Source organism: Scomber japonicus, chromosome 11 (genome assembly GCF_027409825.1).
Source record: "Scomber japonicus isolate fScoJap1 chromosome 11, fScoJap1.pri, whole genome shotgun sequence".
Lineage (NCBI taxonomy): Eukaryota > Metazoa > Chordata > Actinopteri > Scombriformes > Scombridae > Scomber > Scomber japonicus.
In genome coordinates this window covers 28,256,937-28,278,342 of record NC_070588.1, presented here as the reverse complement: position 1 = coordinate 28,278,342, position 21,406 = coordinate 28,256,937, and the positions used below count along the sequence as shown (strand labels likewise).

The window sequence follows — 21,406 nt, the reverse complement described above, 5'->3', positions numbered from 1 at the left end:
TACAGAACATCAGAGCAGGGCCATTTCAAACAGATAGTGTGATCCAGGTCACTTAAACAGAAGCAGACAAGATGGTGACAGACTTACAGATGACAAAGTTGGCCCTCAAGGTTCAATACTTGCATCTAAAAGGTGCAAAGGAGAAAGTTTGACAGAAACTTTCTCCTTTTATGCATTTTCAAAGGAAATGTGTTTTCTCAAGGGTATTCACTTCTTTATAAAAGTAAACTCACTGGAGGGGTTTGAGGGTTTTGAATACACCTGTATGCCACTGTTAAGCATGGGGAACATATAGGTGGTGCTGTATGGTTGACCATGAAGATATGTGAAGTAAGTGTGGAGTGTGGGGATAAGCAATGTGATGTACTGAGATCATGATAAATTTAATGATCAGTGCATGACATTTAAGTTGTTCCACTCACACCCTTTTTGATTAGCCTATGACCTTCGACCTCTCGTTTATTGTCATTGGCTGTACAATCGATTTGCATGTGGGACTTCGCAATATGAATAACTGTATGTCATTAAGAACCGTATGTAATAACTGAAGACCTTGTCACCTGGTGTTCAGACAGGTAACATCCCTGAGTTAAAACGAGGAGAGGGGCTGTGTAGGTCCATTTGTGCTAATTCAGCGAGACATTGAAAAGTGAGCCAATTAAGGCGGTTAGAGATGTAGATGTATGAGTTTAAAGGCTTATCAGACACCAAAACACTGCACATATATACTAAGGTCTTTTGTAATGATAGCCAGGTAAACAGTGGGAATGCAAAGTTCTTGTTTCAGGTAATAAACCAGACATTATCTTTCACTTTTCATTCTTGTGACCTGCAGGGACTACTAAGATTAAGATTTACACACACACAAAAGAGTAATGACAACAGCTATATACTTATTTATTTACCATATTTACACTTATCATGAACACAGAGAGAATATATCAATGGGTTAAGGTTAGCAATGTCTCAAAATAAATCATAAAATGATCATAATATGTTGGTGGGAGAGCGAGAGAGTGATCAATGACTGAACCAGTACATGTAATAGATTCAAATAAAAAAAATATAGATGGAAATAATGAAAATACATGACAACTCCAGATTTAATGATAGCCTATGATGGTACCTGCTCCCGAAATATATGAGAATTCGATTATTTCTAGTAAAAAGACTTCGGAATGCCTGGTGAACCTAATATGATGAATGGACAGGACCTGTGGCAGCGTGCGGTGAAGGATGACTGCAGGATGACTGTGCAGTCTGTAGGCGGTCTCCTGCAGCTCGGGCAGGGGGTCTATCATGCAGGTCAGCCGTCAGCATGAAGGCTCAGGAGTTCATCTGAGTGCTCAGTAGGCTGCAAAATGCAGAATGATCAGGCAGGAAAAGTCTTGGGTCAGACATAGCTGGTGGATGCAGCTTTTAATACAGATGTCAGGAAGAGTTGGAGATCTGATATTGGCCAGTGATTGGGATCTGGCCATTTTCACTACATTATATACATGTGTGTGTTGCGGCAGAAGCTGAGCAAAGTTCAACTTTTTTTTACCCTTTATTTTTTGCTCGAGCCATCTACTTTAGGGACCACACTGTGCCAACGCTGTAGACCCATTAAAATGAATGGAGGGGCTACATTTTTCACATAGTGCTGTTGTCTGTCTCAACATGGACTTACGACTCACAACAAGCTTGCATTTTTAATATTTTGTATGCCTGATTAAGTAAAGGCTTCTAAGCACCTATTTCTTTTTTAGAGTTGGGAAATGATCTTCTGAATATGCATGCATACACACATACGCACCACACACACACACAACAGGAGCAGCAGCAGCAGCAGGAGAATATGACTGAGTGATTATGTTTAATGCAAACCCCCCCCAGCCAGAGCATACCTGCACCGTCCTCATATTTATTATTCATTTATTTACCTCTTATTTTGTTAAACGTGTTGCTGGTGCTCTGTTCTCTGCTTCTTATTCCTCCTGCACCAGCTTTATCATCCCTGTTTCCACATTAAACACTCTCTCATTCCAGTCTGGCCTTTTAATTAGACCGGGACTGATTAAGTGCCTCTGTGGTTAGTCCGTGTGTGTATGTGTGTGTGTGCTTTCCCTATTCCTGTGTGTGCAGTTCTTTCTGTGTGTGTGTGTGTGTGTGTGTGTGTGTGTGTGTGTGTGTGTGTGTGTGTGTGTGTGTGTGTGTGTGTGTGTGTGTGTGTGTGTGTGTGTGTGTGTGTGTGTGTGTGTGTGTGTTCCCGCGCATTCATGTGTAGCCGAGTCGGAGCCAGTACTTTAGCTGGGAGCACATTAGTGTCAGCGCAGGGCTAGCTAACGACCATCCGAGCCCATTGGCTTCAGTAATGAGCCCCTCACTGATAAACAGCAGCTAATCACTGCAGGGTAAATCAGCATCAACACCACTGGAGTTATCTCACTGTTGCACCCACCATGCAAGTCCAAGCGTTCAAGGTCTTTTTTTTTTTTTTTCTCTTTTTCAGTCCTGTCTGTTACGAAGGCTTACACATCTACAACTTTCTATCAATTAATCAAATATAAAAGTGAAACTACTTCAGCATCTTCGTCCTCGCAGTGTCCTTTAAACCAAGAAAAATACCAAAGACTGTGCAAATGACATTTATTTCACATTTCCTCAAAACTTTTTTCTTTTACAAGGTTCCAGTGTACTTTACAGTAGCAGAGATAAAGCAAACGAATAAAGAGTTAGCCATAAATCTCACCCATTCAATTCAAAGCAGCCATTTTTCCTCCACAGTTGTCAGTTCATTTAAAATGCAAGTTTTAAGCCACAAAATCCAGCATGTGTAATCGCGTATCACCTTTAATAGTGTCCGCTCCGTATCTCAGGAGCTGTAACCACGGTCGTCACCACCCGTGTGTGCGTGTGTGTGTGTGTTTAGCAGAATCATACTGCCCACAGCCAGTTTACTACTGACACTGATCCTTTGGCGCTGGGCTGAGCCACCGCATCCACCTTCCAGCATTCATTTAATCACAGTGAAAAAAGCAGAGCAGATAAACTCATTCCTGAGAGGAAAATCTGCTTAAGTTTTGAATCTTTGCACACCGTGGTGCCGAGAAGATGCTTCTAGCTCATTTCAAATGCATTACAGCAGGTCAGTGGCATCGTGTGTGTGTGTGTGTGTGTGTATATATATATATATATATATATATATATATATATATATATATATGAATATATATATGGAATATATAGAATATAGTATAGAGGAAATACTATCAATCATTGTTGAACTCTTTGGCAGAGTCTTTTATCAGCTCTCATAAAACATTTCCATTTGAGCTTTGAGCTGTTGTGTTTTTCAGAGGTCTGAGCCAGCTCTTTGTCTTTAGAAACTGGGTTATGTTGTGGTTACGATTGTGTTTAGGATCTTGTCTTCAGTCCAAACATGACCTGGATTACTGGCTTTCTTCAGTGACATTCCTGCAGGAAGCAGTGAGATATCAAAGCTCACTACTCTTTTAGTGCTGTCCGAGCCCCGTCCTCAACATCAACTGTCATAAACACTGATTTGCACTCTAAAGACATTGTTTGATTCAAGATAGACGTTTTTTTAACCTCGTAACCTCCACAAGGATGCTGGTGTTGTGGACAATATTGCTGTCTTTCAGTGGCTGGAGCAGGCTCCGTTGTAAAGCTAGTGAAGACTCTGGTATCATATGAAACCTATGGCATCCATTGGTACCAACCATGTCATGCTAGTTTGTTGAGAAGGGGGCTAAATAACACTCCAAATTCAGGCTACATTTTGGTGAAGGAAAAACTGGCATGGGATGGCCATTTTCTAAGGGGTCCCTTGACCTCTAACCTCAAGCTATCTGAATGGAAATGGGTTCTATGGGTACCCACAAGTCTCCTATTTATGCTGACCCCATGCAGTTTTGGATAAAAACCATGCAGTTTTATAGTTTAGTATAAATGCGTTGTTTCTATTTGAAAAATGGTGTATTTGAATCATTCTGCCAACTGGGGTCCCTAAACAGTCCTGGAAGTCTGTAAATTTGTTATGACTGCAAAGCTCAGGAATCAATGAGCCCAGTTGTATTCATGTGTGATGATATTAGTCCCCATAGTAGCTTTTCTCACTAAATAAAGTGATCTATTGTGACCTCCAGAATAATCATAGCCCCAGGACACTTTACAACCACAAACTAAAAACCTCGGGCACTCAGAGGATTTATGGCTTTCCTAAGTATTCTGACAGCAAGGTGGTTTCTGAGCCAAATGTTAGCAGAACAGAAGTTCCGTCTAACCAACCCCTGAAAAAATGCACATCTTACAGAAATCTCCAAAACATTTGATACCAAATCATGGCATGAAATTTTCTATGATGTTCCTCAAAGTCTTGGTGCCAAATGTAGTATTGTGGAGGGATTTTTGAACTTCCTGAAAATAGCTGACTTATAATAGCTAACGACTTATGAGACATAGTTGAGCATGGGAATGGCCATCATATACTTGAATCATACATTTCTAAGCCCTTATACACTTTAAACTTTCAAAATTTGAATGGACGCCTAACCAAAACACAATGTTACAGATATATGATTAAAACTTGACACGCACTGCTGAGCTGCATCTCAAATTAATCTTCAGCCTCCCAGGTTTAGATGATGTACCACTTCTATATAGCATGTACCGTTGACCTGCTATCTTCCCCAAAATCCCTGCCCCTCAAAAAAAAAGGACCAAAATGGTTAAAAAGGAATCACTACAAAAGAATGTCATCTTTTTTAATTCTACATATTCTTCTTCTTGGTGCCTACATTACCCATCATGCAACTCAACTACCGGCAGGTTTGCCAATTGCAACTGTCAGAAATTCGGATGTGTTATGCTAGTAGCGGCTAATGTAGTGTCAAGCCTCTAGCTTCCAGCAGAGATGAGGAGCAGGCTGCAGAAGTCTGGTAACCTCACTTCTCTCTAACTTCACACCCCCAGATTTATTTTTCATTCCTAAACTTGTAGTCTTCAGTTCCAACTGACATCACTCGAGGCAATTCATCAGATTTTGTGCAGCTCCCTCTGGAGCCACAGAAGGCTTTATACAAATATTTTACAGTAGCTACTCTCTAGGTCCTGTAAACAGACTTTATGTGGAGTTCTCCTTTGAGATGACTTTTGTAATTGAAAAGTTTTGTTAAAGGAATATTCCCCTGAAAATACATCATCACAGACAGTTTTGATTGACAACAAACCTGACCCTAACCCTAACCCTTGACACATTTTAATCTGTAAAAAGCACTAACTACTCTTGTAGCATTATCCAATCCTAGATTAAATAAAAAAGTTGTAAAAATATAAATATAATGCCTAAACAAAAGTCACAAAAAGTGTTGCTTTGTGTCAAACAGCAGATATCATATTGGAACTTAACATGTCAGAATTTTGTCCTTTTGCTGATGATTTACAGAACTTTTCCTGTGTTCTGTTATCTTTTAGGAAGGGGAAGTTCCTCCACCACTATGAAAACTATGGAGCTACAGCCAAGGATATTGCAGACTGGATGAAGAAGTGAGTATGGTTCTAAGCATTAAGACTTGTTAAAGTTAAGAAATCCATCCAAAGTTTTGTTTTGCTTTGGGGTTTTTTTGGTAGCTATTAAAAATACATCTCTGCCCTCTGCCTTCTACAATAAGTAAACAGCTTCCACCTCTCACCTTAAATGTCTGGCATCACCTTTTCCTTCCACTGTGGTCTCCATCACAGCTTTCCGTTCTTCTCCTCACCTGACTCACCTTGCCACCGTGTCATCAATCTGCACCTGCTCTGTTCTCCGGCTCATTTTTCTCTCTCACCTTGGCCCGCACTCTCTGACCGTATCCTCCCTCTCTATCTCTCTCTCTCTTCCTTCCACCTCTCGTTCCCGTGCCTGTTAAGTGGCCTGGCAGGAAAGCCTCAACTGTCCACAGAGCTGCAGCCAGAGGGCACAGAGCAACACTTTCACAGCTATCGCAGGAAACGGAGCGAGACAGGCGGAGGATGTATTCTAGCTCCGGTCTCTACAGCCTCACAGGCATGACAGTTTTCCCTAGCTCGAATTTTTTTTTTCTTTTTACTGCTCTGCTTTTTCAGGACCCAGCTGTAAGTTTTAGTAGTGGTTGCCAGGCTGTTAATCGGGCAATCCATTAGACAAAATGGTTGCTACGTTTTAAATGTAGTGATAATCAGAGTGTAATTACAGTGTTGCAGAGTGGTTAAACGTAGTGGTTTAGCCTCTTTCTCTGGCACAACATGACAAATAAATTCACATGTATGGACTAGATTTCAACCATTTATTTGCATGTAAATGTGTTGCATATGGGTATAAAAAGATGGGTGTACTCCGCTTCCCAGGTTTTGCTGAAGTTTCTGTTCAAATTCAGCTGTCTCAGTTTTTTTTTTTTTAATTCCACAATTAATATCTCCTGTTTGACCCTCTATTGCCTGTTTAAGGAACAATGGACAATAGAGGTCGTAATGTAGCACTTCTTCTCCAGCCACACCATTGGAAAAGTCCCATCCTCTGGTGCTTTGCATATCATAACATCACTTGAGACATCTGCTTGATACCGGATCCTTGCTTCAAGGCAATAAGTGGACACAGAAGTAGAGTTAAGTATGCTTGGTGTCCTCTGCTGCAGTTTTACACCGATAACAGGGTAGAACTGAAGTGGTGTGGTTTGTATACTGAGAGCACAGGAGGGAACTGCACCTCATGTTGAAGAAGAGCACCTGAAGATGTCACCTGACTTTCCAATGTATCTTCAGTTTCTGATACTTTTTATGTACACGAGTGTCAATGACATTCTGGATAAAAGTGGAGGAAATGCAGCATTTATCAGCACTCCATTCTGTCACTTTCAGCCAGCCCTATACACTGGTCTGTCCGTCACTGAGTCACTGAGTCATTGACAGACTGGGCGAAGGCAAAAGTTTCCCAGAACACATTTCACACTGACATTCACACTGTTGTAACAATTGCTGAGGGACTTTGGATATAACACTTTATTAAGTTTGAGTATTTTTCAGGCAAGAGTAGTTCTAGAAGTATGTACCAAAGGAGAATGGTGTGTAATATAAATCAGTGTAACTTAAGCTGAAAACACAGCACCATGGTGAGTCAAGTGCTGCCCCCTAGCACCAGTACAAAGTGTTGCACTGCAGCATGTCAATATAGTAATTACCTTGATGTTACTCCATAGGTGAGTTATAGGGCTGTATGAGTCCATGTATTCGTCCCGCACATGCTCCACCATGATTCAAACAATTACTGTCAAAATAGTTAAATAGCCCACTTACTCCTACATGGAATAATAATTCTAGTTATTTAGTTAGTGGAAAGCATAAACATTAAAAGCCCTCTAGTGTCCTCATGGTCCAGCCATAGACTAGGATTTGACCTAGTGTTGTTAAAAAACATCCAACCACATCAGTCTTTTGCACATTGACTCCAGCCAGAGTGCGTGAGGATGAGAAAAGATTGCGGAATGACTTGTGTGTGCGCAAGTGCAAGGAAGTATGCATTTGTTTATATCTGTGTCGACTCGTTCTTGGCACTGCAGCGCCGGGCTCTGTCATCAAGGCGGGTCTACTTCGGTCCAGATGCGTGTGTTTGTGCGACACGTTGGGTGGAGTGTGGGCTACAGCTGCGTCTGATTTATGCTCCATTCAGATTACACACCAGCTGGAATGTCTCTGCTTTTTAAATGTCCCTCACCTCTGTTGCCCTTGCTGTCTTTGTTTCCTAATTCAGCCCTCAGCCCCCCCAGCCAAAGACCCCCGAGGTGCCGTGGTCGGAGACAGACTCGCCAGTCTTCCACCTGACCGATGAGTCCTTTGACAGCTTCCTGGAGGAACATCCTGCTGCCCTGATCATGTTCTACGCTCCCTGTGAGTAAGAAAGCAAGTTAAAAAAAGAGCAAGACTCAAATTTATGATCATGTTCTTTATCAATCACTTGATTTATAAAAAGTGCAATTTTATGAATTGTACATCAAAATTTCACAGAGCACAAAATAATGTCAAAATGATATTCAGAGACCCAGACAGATTTAACTTTGACTTTATAATGATTTAAGACAAGCAAATGTAGTGCAGGGTTAAATGCATTTGGTGTGGACAGTTTTCAGCTGCAAATGAATTTCTATTTTGTGCTTGTGTGAGTATTACTGGCAGCAGGACAGTGTATGTGGGACTGACTCCAAATAAACTGCAGTGGCTGTGTTCATTGTAATGAAGGAACATGTCATGTGGCTCACAGAATAAGATATCTCAGGCTTTGGATACACATAATACTTTGTGGGATTATTTCATTGTTGGTTTTGGTCTTTTCATTGGATTTGTTGACAGTGAGAACATCACAAGCCTTGCCCTTTAAACAACTTTAAGTTAAGAAACTTTGGTTGCCTGAAACAAGATTGAGGGACACGCTCCCCATGCTGTCCCCCAGAAGCTATTTTACACTACACCAGTCTTGACTGGCAGAGAGACGTGACATCTGCTCTCTAGAGGAGGGACTTCTTCCTCCTTTAAGAGCCTGACATGACGTTTTCCCCCCAGTCTAAGTAAGCACACCTCCTCCTGGCTCCAGGCAATGAGGGCACTCAGGATAAACCACCAGGAGGGGGTGTCTGGTAGATGATGTTAGGTAGACTAGGCTTTTCCCTCATAATGAGATTTGGTGACCTTAGAGAGGACTTCTGGCCACACAATGTCAAGCTTTGCAGCTGGCTTCTTGCAGACATTGTGCAGGTCCATACCAGCAGTTGGGTCTGAAAATCTGCCATTGGCTTTGCAGCTGATGGGAGGATAAAGGGGTCATCACCTTCCTCGTTCTTCAGATGATAATGGACTCGTCCCCTGCAATGTCCATGTCCAATCAAGCTGCCCTCAAGCTCATCAGGGTGGGTTAGCTGTGTGATGGCGTCAAGCTGTGGTAAGCAGTTAGCATGGTGGCTAACAATAGCAGCTACAGTTTTGTGACAGCCTAGCTGCTGAACTCAGATTTCTACGTAGCACCATGTAGCTTTCAGCCAATGAAGGGTTAGCTCATTCTATGAACTACTAATCTATTAGCCATACCTGCCATCTGAGAGGTTGCTTCTGGGAGCGAGAAGAAGTTTAAGACTGAAGGGAGAACGTAATCTCAGGCTTTTATAGCAAAAAGAATCACTCATCTAGGTAGCAGACAGACTTCTATCTGCCCATCAAGACTGTCGTAGAGTAAAGCAGCTTCATGGGAAGCGTGTTTAATAGTGAGACAGACATAAATGTTGAAAGAGAACTCTCTTTTCACCATCCGAGACAGAGACATTTGTAAAACGTGCAAGAAGTGTTCTACACTGACATCCCTGTCTGTCTGTGGAGTAAAGCATTCTCTTGCAGATTCTCTCAGGCTAAACTTTTATTTAGTCATACAAAATATGCACCATTAAACCACCAAGGCCACTTCCTTGTATGTGTAAACCTTTTTTTCAACTCGATTCTGATTCTGAATAGCACAGTCTCACCATCATTCGCAGCATTAACTGTCAACTGGAGAAAGTAACCTAACAAAGACTAGAAATGAAAAACAAACCCAGTACTCCTGTAGTAACTTTACATTTCTGTGTAGCACACACACACACACACACACACACACACACACACACACACACACACACATACATACATCCTCTCAACAGAATACTTCATTGTTGCCATATGGTTCACATAAGCCCGCTTGTCATTTTTATTCATGCACCATACTGCTGTTGTTACGCAAAACTTTGTAAATATGCCAGATTTTGTTAGTGGGTTAGATTTTTTCCCCCAGTTCCAGATTGCTTTGCTTTCCTTCAGCCCTCCTGCGTGTGAGGAAGCTGTCTGAGGGAGATTTTGCATGTTGATAAATGTGACCTATAGCTGTAAAATCATGCAAATAGATTCTCCCCCATTTAGAAACACATTGTGAGTGCAACAGCCACACGACACAATCTGAATATAGTCACAACTGATTTCGGGACATTTTGATTACTTTTTTTTTTTTTTAACCTTCCTCTTTACTTCTGATTACGTCACCCCTCATCCCTTCTCCTCTGTATCCAATCTCCCTATGCTGTAAAAATAAACGAGTAAATAAAAATGGGGTCCTCTTCCGTAGTTTTCACTATAATGATGATTCATTGTTTTCAAAATTTCAGAGCTGCAGAGCTTTCATACCTCCGGGCTGCTGCAAGCACTGCACTCCACCCAGAGGGCAAACACACTCTCCAGCTGTTGAAGTGATTAAAACACATCCTTAACAGTCACACTGCAGTCGGACCTGCTGTAGCTGCTATCATTACTCACTGCCTAAAACTGAAAAATAGTTATTTAATCATACTTCTGCCAGTTGGCAAGAAACAACGTCAAATATCTCTAACACTGCGTTCTTGTCATGTGCTTTTCTGTAAATGTGATGTGTTGAATAGGAAAAAGCAAGTGATAGAATTTGATTTATCAGAGCAATCCGTTTGGGATGTAAAAACAAACAGTTATACAATACCCTCATGAGTGTAAGATGCTTTTGCGGCTTTTGGTTAGGACATAGCTTGAGTGCATACCTAGCTGCATGTCTCATTTCTATTTCTGCATGAGCTAAATAGAAACAGATAACGTGTAAATCAAGCAGCTTTGGTGTTGTTGAACTCAATTTCCATGAGGGTCAGGCTGGTCTCTTTGCACGATCTTCTAATCTGACCTGTAATTAGACATTGTCCAAAATATTTTAATGCCATTTGATCATTTTCACAAGTATTCTTGGTACCAAAATCAAATTCTTTAGCATTCTGATGCTATAGCGTACAGTACCTTATATAAGGAATAATAAAGCTGTGCACTCCATGATTGCAATGGATAATAACTTGGAGGGTTTTATCCCACTTATACCACTTGCCAAGAAATGCCATATGTGATAAAATATAATTTGTTCACTTTAAATATTATAAAATGTAGTTACTTGGCCCCAGAATTGCTGCCTGCCTTTTATTATACCATTAATTAAAGTATTGAAACACATTACACATTATGAGTGTACAGAGATGATTTTAGTGTCATTATTCGGTGTACTTAGGGCAAATACAGATGATTACATTTTTTTCACCTTCCTTCTCCTGAATGTACATAAAAAAAAATATTAGAGTGGATGTCTGAGTAGTGCTGGAATGAGACTTCCTCTCTGTATGCACTGTCATAGCTCCACAGACGCTTATCCTGCACTTGACTCACCCTGCGGACAGCAGCCAGTCACCCACACACTCAGATCAAGGGCACCCAGCTGAAACCAGCTGCATCAAATCCTTTCAGCTCTCATGCACACACACACACACACACACACACACACAGACACACAGACACACACACATACACTGGCACAAATATTTGTACACAAATGACACATATCAAAGACATTGTTCACATCATGACACAAACATTTATTATTGCACACAATTACACCGTATATCTTTCTCTCTTTGTCTCTCTCTCACACGCATACACACACAAACACACACATACACACACACAAGACTACTGGTCCCCATAACGTTGGTGTTTATGCTGGAACCCAATGAGGTAACAAAAACATGCGTGCGCACACACACACACAGATGCCCACTCTTGCTGCTTTGATGCAGTTTCTTAATGGCTGTGCTGTCAGTGTGAGATTAATAGTCTCCAAACCACCACCATCAGCTTGCATTTCTGTCCACCTCTCAGCGCGACCATTCTCACCGTCCTCTGAAAAGCACTCAGCGGGGGTTGTTTGCGTGCTGCTTCGTACAGCGGCGAAAACCTCCAACTGAACGCTCTGTTTCCCAGAGCGAGCCTGATTATGTCCCACTCCAAAACAAAAGTTCCTCTCTGCTGGTGTTATTTGAAAAAAAAAAAGCACTGCAAAATCATGGTCCAGCAGATAAGCCTGAAATATGACCACGCTTGACCCCTAAATGTTTGTGTTTGAGCTGCAGCTGGTACACTAGGAAGCAATTAGGTCTGTTTTTAACATTTCTTCCTGATTGGCCACTCAGAAAGCAGCCGCAGGCTCAGTTCTCTGCTGCTACTGCTGTGGACCCAGACAAGATGACCTTACAACACCCAAACACCTAGCATTTGCTGTAAAGCAGAGGGAACACACCAGCCCTTTTTCCGCTTAGGCTTACTTTTTATTAGAGTTACAGTGGTGTAAGGCCAGTTTGTTTGTTCTCTCAACTCTGAGCTCTTCTCCCCCACGCTCAGTCTGAATCAGCAATATTTCTGTGTGTTACTGTAAGCCCCTACATTCACACACACATATACACACACACACTGACCCTGCCCCTTATGCACCACTTGTTCTGAATGTGGAGCAGAACTGATGCAGAGAGCAGGATGGACATTTTCTCTCTTACTCATCACTTTGAAGGGTCAGACTAAGTATTTTCAGTCACTCTGTTCCTCTGTTAAGCCTCGACACAGCCTGTATGATCACACACTACAGTGACTCAGTTGAAAGAAAGGCAGTTTTTTTTGCGTTTTGTGTTTTGTGTTTTTTTTTTAAACATGAGGCATATCACACTTGATTTATAGCTTGCGTCAGCACTGTATTGTATATTGAAGAAAGGAATTCCTGAACAGTTATGACAAGGGCAATTTACCACGTTTGGAAATGTACCAAGTTTGTTTCATGCATCTGTGCACAACAGCGATGTGAACACATACACTCACAGCTCATCCCTGATCAAACAGCATATTCATTCCATCTTAAGACGAAACATCTTGTACATTGTATGAGACAAATATTGTTTTATGTATCTGAAAGCTGTTTTAAATCCAGAAATAAAATGTTTGCCAGTCACTCACGGCTCATAAAGTATTAAGTGCACCTCAAACATGAAGTTTATTCATGATGCTCGGAGCATGTATGGATCTGTTGAAAAGAACAGTCGCAAAACAAACACACACATTCATACTAGTCTACAAAGCTAAAACAACACCAACAATGTCCTGCTTCAAAGTTTAAGAACAGAGGACGTGCACTATTTGTCTGATGTGATAGAATTCATTCTCTTTGAATTTTTTGCTCTCAAGTCGAGTAAGCCACCGACACCTCTATCTAGAGCTGGGAGATGATTCATATTATCATTTAGTGACTTTCAGTGGAAACAGATAGTGATGATGACTCATTACTCTTTTTTTGAAAAAACTTCTGTGTTACACAAAGTATGGAGAAAAGTCTGTTGCTATGCATAATAATGAAACAGTTTGTTTGATTGAACATCAGTCTGACTATTTTATATAAGACCTATTGTAGAGATATGGATGATCTCTGGGGAGTCATCCGAGTTGAAGGGATGAACAGCAGATGAAAATACTCTCACTTCAGCTGTAGTTTTCTTGCTGCAGAGGTTATTGCCTTTAAAACAGGGACATTCATGAACTAATATTAATGATAATATGATAAATACTTCAAAATATTTTATCATTAATTGCAGAAACATGGAGGCACGAGTTTATGGTTGAGACATAATGTGCAGTCGATGGAGTAGTTAAGTTTATATTTAGAGCCCATGTTTGAAGCCTGACCACTTTCCTTTCCTTAAACTTTATTGGTATTATCTGTATCATACCAATAGCACACCGCTAATTGTGATATTGATTTCAACCGTATAGTCCAGCCCTCACCACTCCTCCACCACTTTGTTTCCCCTCCATTTCTCCCTCTCACTAATCTATACCCTCCTCTACTGGAGCTTTGAGATCTGTGTATCCATGGTCACAGGTTCTGTCTCTGTTTCTATTGTGCCTACATTTCGGCGCTGCTAAGGAGTCTTCTCCTTGCTCTCCTTCCACTGTCCTCATCGCTCGCTCACACCCAGCTCTTAGTCTCACTCAGTTTCTCCTTAACGTGCTTACTCAAACGCAAACACACCCATGGCCGAGAGTGAGACATGTAGTAAGTAATCAGACATGACTAAACCCTCTCAGTAAACATGAGAGGCTCTTGTCATCCCATTTACAGTTCCCCCCTCTGCATGGCAGCAGTTGAACCCCCTGAAAAAAGCCAAGCGAAACAGCAAGACACCAGCTGTTGACGCATCAATTCAACAAGACAGCTCTGAGGGTGTAATGTTGTGCAAAGATTGCAGCATTAAAGCTGCTAGTTTTGCTTTTATGGAAGTCATTTTCCTCAGGAACATATAGTTAGATCTCGTTTATATGTTTTGCAAGAGTGAGAGGTGATGTCTGCAGCTGTGTCATTTAGCCTAAAAGACGAATACCATACACTGCATCTAGAATGTATAATTCACATCTTCTCATGTTGCAGTCGTATGCTAAAATAGTTCAAACAATTTTTTTCTGGCATCAATCTACACTCAGGATTTTGTAAATGTTTGCAGATGTATTAAAAAGGAACAACTGAAATATCACATTGACATTAGTATTCAGACACTTTACTCGAAGCACCTTTGGCAGCAATTACAGGCTCAAGTCTTCTTGGATATGATGGGACAGGGCTTGCACACCTGGATTTGGGGATTTTCTGCCATTTCATCTCTGCAGATCCTCTTGAGCTCTCTAAGGTTGGATGGGGGCCGTCAGTGAACAGTAATTCTGAGGTCTCTCCAGAGATGTTCAATTAGGTTCAAGTCAGGGCTCTGGCAGTTTCACAGAGTTGACTCAAAGCCACTCCTATGTTTTCTTGGCTGTGTGCTTAAGGTCAGTGTCCTGTTAGAAGGTGAATCTCCTCAGTCTGATGTCCTGAGCACTCTGGACCAGGTTTTCATTAAGGATATATCTGTACTCTATTCAGCTTTCCTGCAACCCTAATCAGTTCCCCTGGTCCCTGCTGCCACCTCCATGCTTCACTGTTGGGATGGTATTGGGCAGGTGATGGGCAGTGCCTGGTTTCCTCCAGACATGAAGCTTAGAAGTGAAGCCAAAGGATTCAGTCATGGTTTCATCACCATAGAATCTTGTTTCTCGTCTGAGGGTCTTTTAGGTGCACACATTGAAGATCATACCTCAGTTTTATATTTGTTTACAACCTTATTTAAATAAATACATTTGCAAAGTGAACTACACATTTTTAATTCCTTGTCTCAACTCCTCCGCAGGTTAACCACTTTGAAAAGATGACCATCTGTTTTTTATATCCGTCCTTTATCTTGTTTTTCAAACAACCTGTGAATACAATTAGGAAATGAATTACTTTGTGCGCTGTACATTGTACATTTTATGATCAGCTACATCACAAAATTCCAATGTATGTAAGTTTGTTTGTTCATAATAATCTGATTCATCTACACATCTAATAGCTCTATTCTGGAGCATGTTAATATCAATTATTGTATTTAAATAAAACAAAGATTATAATATTTGGTTATCAGAATATTGGTTATCAAGTAAACATGACACTGAAATAGAAAGAATATCTGAAAAAAAACATATTTATGGGTGTGATAATTGATCATAAACTATGTTGGAAAAAAGCCGTTGCTGTGTATTGTATTTTTGTGTCCATTTGGTTTTAACCAATCAAAATATCACAAGCCTTTCCGTCATTCAATTTGTCAAACGTACCAGTTGATTTAGCATTTAATGAATTAAGGCAGGTAGTTTTCAAAACAATTTCTATAGTTGATATAATTTTTAATCTCCTATAGTTTGTTTTGTAAGTTTATAGTTCAAATGTGCATACTGAGTATATCGTCTATTACCGCCCACACAATCCAATCCAATGTCTACAGACTCCTCCTCTTCAATGTGTCTGAACAGGAACAAATAATCCTCATCATGATCTGTCACTGATAATAATTTTAATAGTCCACACAATTGCCCACACAATCCAATCCTCAGCCAACAATGTGTCCAAATAGAAATATTCCATGATATCATAACAAACAGGCAAACCTTTTTAGTTCCTTATCTGTTTTGTTGAAACTACTTTGGCTTATTTCGGTTTTCCATTTAGATGTATCATCACTTTGCCGTTTCCTGTCCATTATGCTTGTATCTTGTTTTTTTTCATGCATGACTGGCAATCTCTGCGTTCCTTTTTTGTAAGATATTCATTTAAGTACACCCCTGTCCCCCTCAGCTTTCTGACCTACCTAGCTCAGTTTTGTACTTCCCATTCACAAACAGAACTTTGATGACAGGCTTTGTTTTGCTGTCCTTTCGTGGAAGGGTATGGCAAGCTGCTATGTTGCCTCTTTGATCCTATCTTTTATGATAATATCTCTACTTTCAAAGAACTTTATGACTTGCCATTCCAGCGTTTGTAGTTCCTCTGTTGTGAGTGTTGCAGATCATGGTTGTCCTTCTGGATGTTTGTCCCATATCCACACAGGATCTCTGGAGCTCAGCCAGACTGACCATCAGGTTCTTGGTCACCTTAGTTAGTCCAGGCTATCACCTCTAGGAGGAGTCCTGGTTGTTACAGACTTCTTCCATTTAAGAAAGCTCTCAGGAACCTTCAATGGTGCAGAATTTTTTTTGCAGCTTTCCCCCAGATCTATGCCTCGACACAATCCTGTCTCTGAGCTCTGCAAGCAGTTCCTTCAAACTCACTTCTTGGTTTTTGCTCTTAATATTCATTGTCAGCTGTGAAACCTTACATAATGAGGTATATGCCTTTTCCAGTCATGTCCAATCAGTTGAATTTACCACATTGGACTCCAACTAAGGTATATAAACATCTCAAAGATGATCAAGAGAAATCGAATGCACCTGAGCTAAATTTCAAGTGCCATAGCAAAGTGTCAGAATGTGATATTTCACTTTTTCCTTTTTAATACATTTGCAAAACATGTCTAAAATTCTGTTTTCACTTCATTTTATCATAAGTCGCAACATAAAATATGTATTTGTATATTAGTTATAAGGTCATTCACTTTTATTTTCCACAATTGGCTTATCACAAATGATTTGGTATCAGTGCATATTTTGGCCAACATGCAAATTAAACTTTTAGTACATAAATGTGCTACATGGGTCTTTTTTCATGGATTTCTTCCCCTTATTTGTCCTAACTGAAGTTTAATATCCTTGCTGTATTAATATGTTGTTTTTTAAATAGTTTTAAATTTTCATTAGTGTCGGACATATTGCGTCATTCAGACACTAATATGTGATTTGCATCCATTAGGGTGTGGCCACTGCAAGAAGATGAAGCCAGAATATGATGAAGCTGCTGAAATACTGAACAAAGGTGCAGAGGTAGGTTTGTTGTGCTTATATGTATGTGCGTAGCATACTACACTAGTTCATTTTTCATATGTCAAACATGTGAACACTCAGAACTACATGGGTCTAGTGGTGCCTCATTAGCAGATCATACTAATCCCTCCTCTTGGCCTGAAGGCTTTTTGGCTGATGCAGCTGACACGCTGGTCGGTCTGTCCTGCAGCCCAGCTCTCGATGTGTTTCTGATTAGTTGGGCGTGTTCCTCACCTCTTCACTCCGCCATTCTGTCCTCTGTGGTAATCTAACGCTCCCCAGCCAGGGGCAGGGCCTATAAAACTCCAGTCTGGTGACTGTAGCAATTATCTCATTCGTGAGCATCCCCCTGGCCCGTGGCTTGGACCTTCTCCTTGTGGCTCTCTGCCCGGCATTGGAGGTCAGTGGGAAAAGCCGGGCCATTATCTAATATGGATGGACTCACCCTGAGCCCTGAAGACCCAGCATATCATTAGTTTTTCTCCTCTTTGCTTCTCTGCTAGTATTACTAATGCAGCACCTTCACACACACAAAAAGCTCTGTGGTCCATTTGCAACAGTTGAGCTTGGATCATTTCCAAAGGTTGCAGTTGGTGTTAATTGGTGTCATGTAGAAGGTTAGTCAGAGGGGATCTCTATTGGTCTAACTGAACATACTATAGGTAATATTTTAGCAAATTCCCAGCAGGACTAAAGATCTACCTTTTTCCCTCTCTCCACAGAGTCCAGGTGTGCTGGCAGCAGTGGACACCACAGTGCACAAGGCTGCAGGGGATCGCTTCAAGATCTCTGGCTTCCCTACCGTTAAGTATTTCGAGAAAGGTGAGGAGAAGTTCACGCTGCCACATCTCAGAAGCAAGGAGAAGATCATCGAGTTTATGCACAAGTAGGTCACGCAATTAACAGGCAGCTCAACCAATCCTTTGCTTCTGTTCAACAAATGCCGCCTGTGCAAATTAAGACACGATGCACACTCACTGTGCATTGCAGTAATTTACTCCTGAATATAAACATTTCAACTGCTCCCTCTTTTCTTTTGTGTGCCAAACAGCTTTCTTTATTTTTACCCTCTAGAACAAAATGTATGAAGTGCACAAACAGTTTTTTCATAATGTCCTCCTAGTGTAGTAGATTCAACTTTGGAAAGGGTCACTGTGAAAAGTAATAGACCAGTGATGACATCAGTCCAGCTGTTGTAATTATAGACTCCATAAAGGAAACGTCTGCGACCAGAGGTCAACAGACGTCATTTTCTATATGGCTCATCAAGTCTCATTCAGTCCTCTATTACATAACTAGCATTCACATATTAGATTCCCACGGTGGACTAATACTATATACATGCATACATCTTTTTACACTGTTTCTACTTCTTACAAGTAAGGCAAAGCAGTGTTTTTCGCTGGTTGCAGTATCTATAATAAATATTGCTTTGCTTTCTTTCATGTCTCCAGCCCACAGGCCCCTCCTCCACCAGAGCAGTCTTGGGAGGACAAGCCTTCCAGCGTCAGCCATCTTGGATCAGAGGATTTCCGAGAGGCGCTGAAGAAGAAGAAACACGCTCTGGTCATGTTCTACGCTCCATGTAAGAGCTAAGATCATACAAACTCTACCCAATACTTGGTTTAACACAATTTTTAAAAGTTACCCTGAAAGGCTCATCTGTAATTGGCATCAGCTGTGTTTTTTTTTTTTTTTGACAGACTCTTGAAATTCATATGCTTGGTTGTTTTGTTTAAAATGTAAAGCGTGTGAAGTCCTTGCAACCAAGTACGATCACAGTTCTGCTCGGTTGGCCTTGGTGTAATCATATCCTGGGTTTAAACCAGTGCACATACGTAACTACGAACTGCCTGCCAAGCTCCTCATCACACAGCATGTAAACCCCACCTAAGCCATAGGGAGACTGAAGGAATGATTTAGATGACTGAGAATAGATTTGTGCATGAGTAAAAAAAGAGAACAATATATCACATGTTCAACCTCTCACTTCAGAGTTCCCATGCATCGTGGCAAACCATAACAATCATGAAAGGGTCTGATAAAAGTTAGTTGTCCTGTAAAATGTTGGCATCAGCTGGCAGCCCGGTCAGTTATGAGGAAGAGTTGCAATTGTGTGGCATCATGTTCTCAGAGTTCAATCGATGATACGAAATTCAAGGTTTGGTACCATTTTAGTACAGCAGTAAAAAAGAAAGGTAGAAGATATATTTTATTTTGAAGAAAGGAAACAACCAACAATGGCTCGTTGGTCATAACTATCATTGAAACTATTTAGTTGCTGCAGTGGAAAAAGGAAAACAAGCTTTCTGTTTCTTGTAGAGAGTTAGGACAGCAGCTGGCAGCTATTTTATGCTGATTTATGGTCTAACTGTATATAAAGTAGTGTAAACTAGCTCCACCTTCAGCAGCTAAACAGTAACATACTGCTCTAACACTGATGTTTCACTATTAATAATCTAATGATGTCATATATTATAATAGATATCAAATATGAAATCTTAAAGCAGTGTTAATTGAGTTGGATTTAGTCTTTTCTTTGTGTGTTTTATTTCTACTTAAAATGAAGCTGGTGTGCCGTCATGGTGGCTGTCTTGACCTCTCGTGGTCTGCCTCGTAAGACATTTTTAATCTCGAGACATCCTGGTGAAATAAAGGTTGAATAAAAATATATCAGTCAGAAGGACCAAACCATTTACTTTTACTTTCGTACTTTATAACTGCATTTTTCTCTCTCAGAACTGGCTCTTATGACATGCAGTTTAACCATGTCAGAAAATTTATTTTAATAGTGTTGCACTTGGTCAGTGTGATGGGTCTCACTACAGGGTAACCAGGCTAGCATATGTCATGGATGTATAAAGAGAACTGGATACAGCTTTTAAGGAAGGGACTGTTCATCTCTATGAAAGTTGCTCAGTATGCATGAAGCCAAAAAAAACACTTCCTGCTGTTAAGAAATTACCCAGATGGATGCACACTGCGTACACTCCTTAGGCCCAATGCACCCATATAACATGTGCAACAAGACTTCCAATGCCAAGAGGGCTAACTTGAATGTGGTTAAACCAATTCTTTTTCAAATGTTATCAGACAGAATCGGTCAAATCCTGATAATGAAATGAGTCATTTTGTGGAGGTTGTGACACTCAAAACATGTATCTATCATTTTACAGTTGATTCTGTGCAGGAGCAATGCTAGTTGAGCTCCTGTCAGACCTAGAACATTTGCGGTAATTCCACGCCCACTACGCCAAAAATGTTTCAACGCCTGGTGCTCTTCCTCTGGGCTTGTCATACATGAGGTGGAACTCATGCTCTAGAATCATTGTTCCACACGTTGGTTTAAGCATATTAAACTATTTTGACAGTAATTATTTGGGTCGCAGAGCGTATTCTGAGTATGACTGCACGCACCGAACCAAAACATCCGTACCATGACGGTTCAGGCTGAATACACATACTGTTACACCCCTAATCAATATATTTTACACTTACAATAAATCAAACCAAGGTGCTCTCTGGTGGTGATGAACCCACATAGATTTATCACCAACTCTAGTGCTCTACTGAGTTGTTTTACGGCTCATTTACTGGATGATTCAGTGTCAGTGCTCTCATCAACCTTGTTTTCCACAAAAAGGCAAGTGAAAGTGAAACATTTACCAGGTAAGGAGCCACATATTTTTGTAAAGGGGTTGAAAGGAAAGCGCACGGTGGATTTTTGCTCATTAGATGGACAAAAAAAACAAGACCTCAAACGAATGCTAATATCTGCTGGAAGTGCCAAAAGATAATGGTTTGCTAATGTATTAGCCATTACATCTTGAAAAAAGGTGATAATATCTCAAATGTGTGTTTTTATTAGGCTCAAAAAATCGTTTAATGCCGTAAAGATCACCACGAACACACACAATAGACCTTTTACATAACAGACATTTTAACATGCAGGAAAAGCACAGGTGCAATTAATGATGGCTGAATCACATTTCATTTTTTCCTATTCATGACTCTGGTGCAATGCATGATAGTTAACAAGTGTGGCTTTGTAGGGCACTTGAAGGGAAATAAGCCATCATTAACATTCTGTGTTCTACCTGTGCTTTTCCTGCTCTGACAAGTCAAAAAGTCTCAAATTATTGGATACTGAGTGGAATCGATTTCTGAAATT

At 40.6% G+C, this 21,406-nt stretch overlaps 1 protein-coding gene across 1 annotated transcript in view; it reads left to right on the top strand.

Moving 5' to 3' along the window:
- pdia5 (protein disulfide isomerase family A, member 5) overlaps positions 1-21,406 on the top strand; it is a 73,575-nt gene that overhangs the window by 31,970 nt on the left and 20,199 nt on the right. The window contains exons 10-14 of the mRNA XM_053328611.1: positions 5,479-5,550; positions 7,772-7,908; positions 17,165-17,235; positions 17,958-18,121; positions 18,690-18,820. Coding sequence (XP_053184586.1) covers positions 5,479-5,550; positions 7,772-7,908; positions 17,165-17,235; positions 17,958-18,121; positions 18,690-18,820 — 575 coding nt within the window. The remainder of the gene's footprint in view (positions 1-5,478; positions 5,551-7,771; positions 7,909-17,164; positions 17,236-17,957; positions 18,122-18,689; positions 18,821-21,406) is intronic.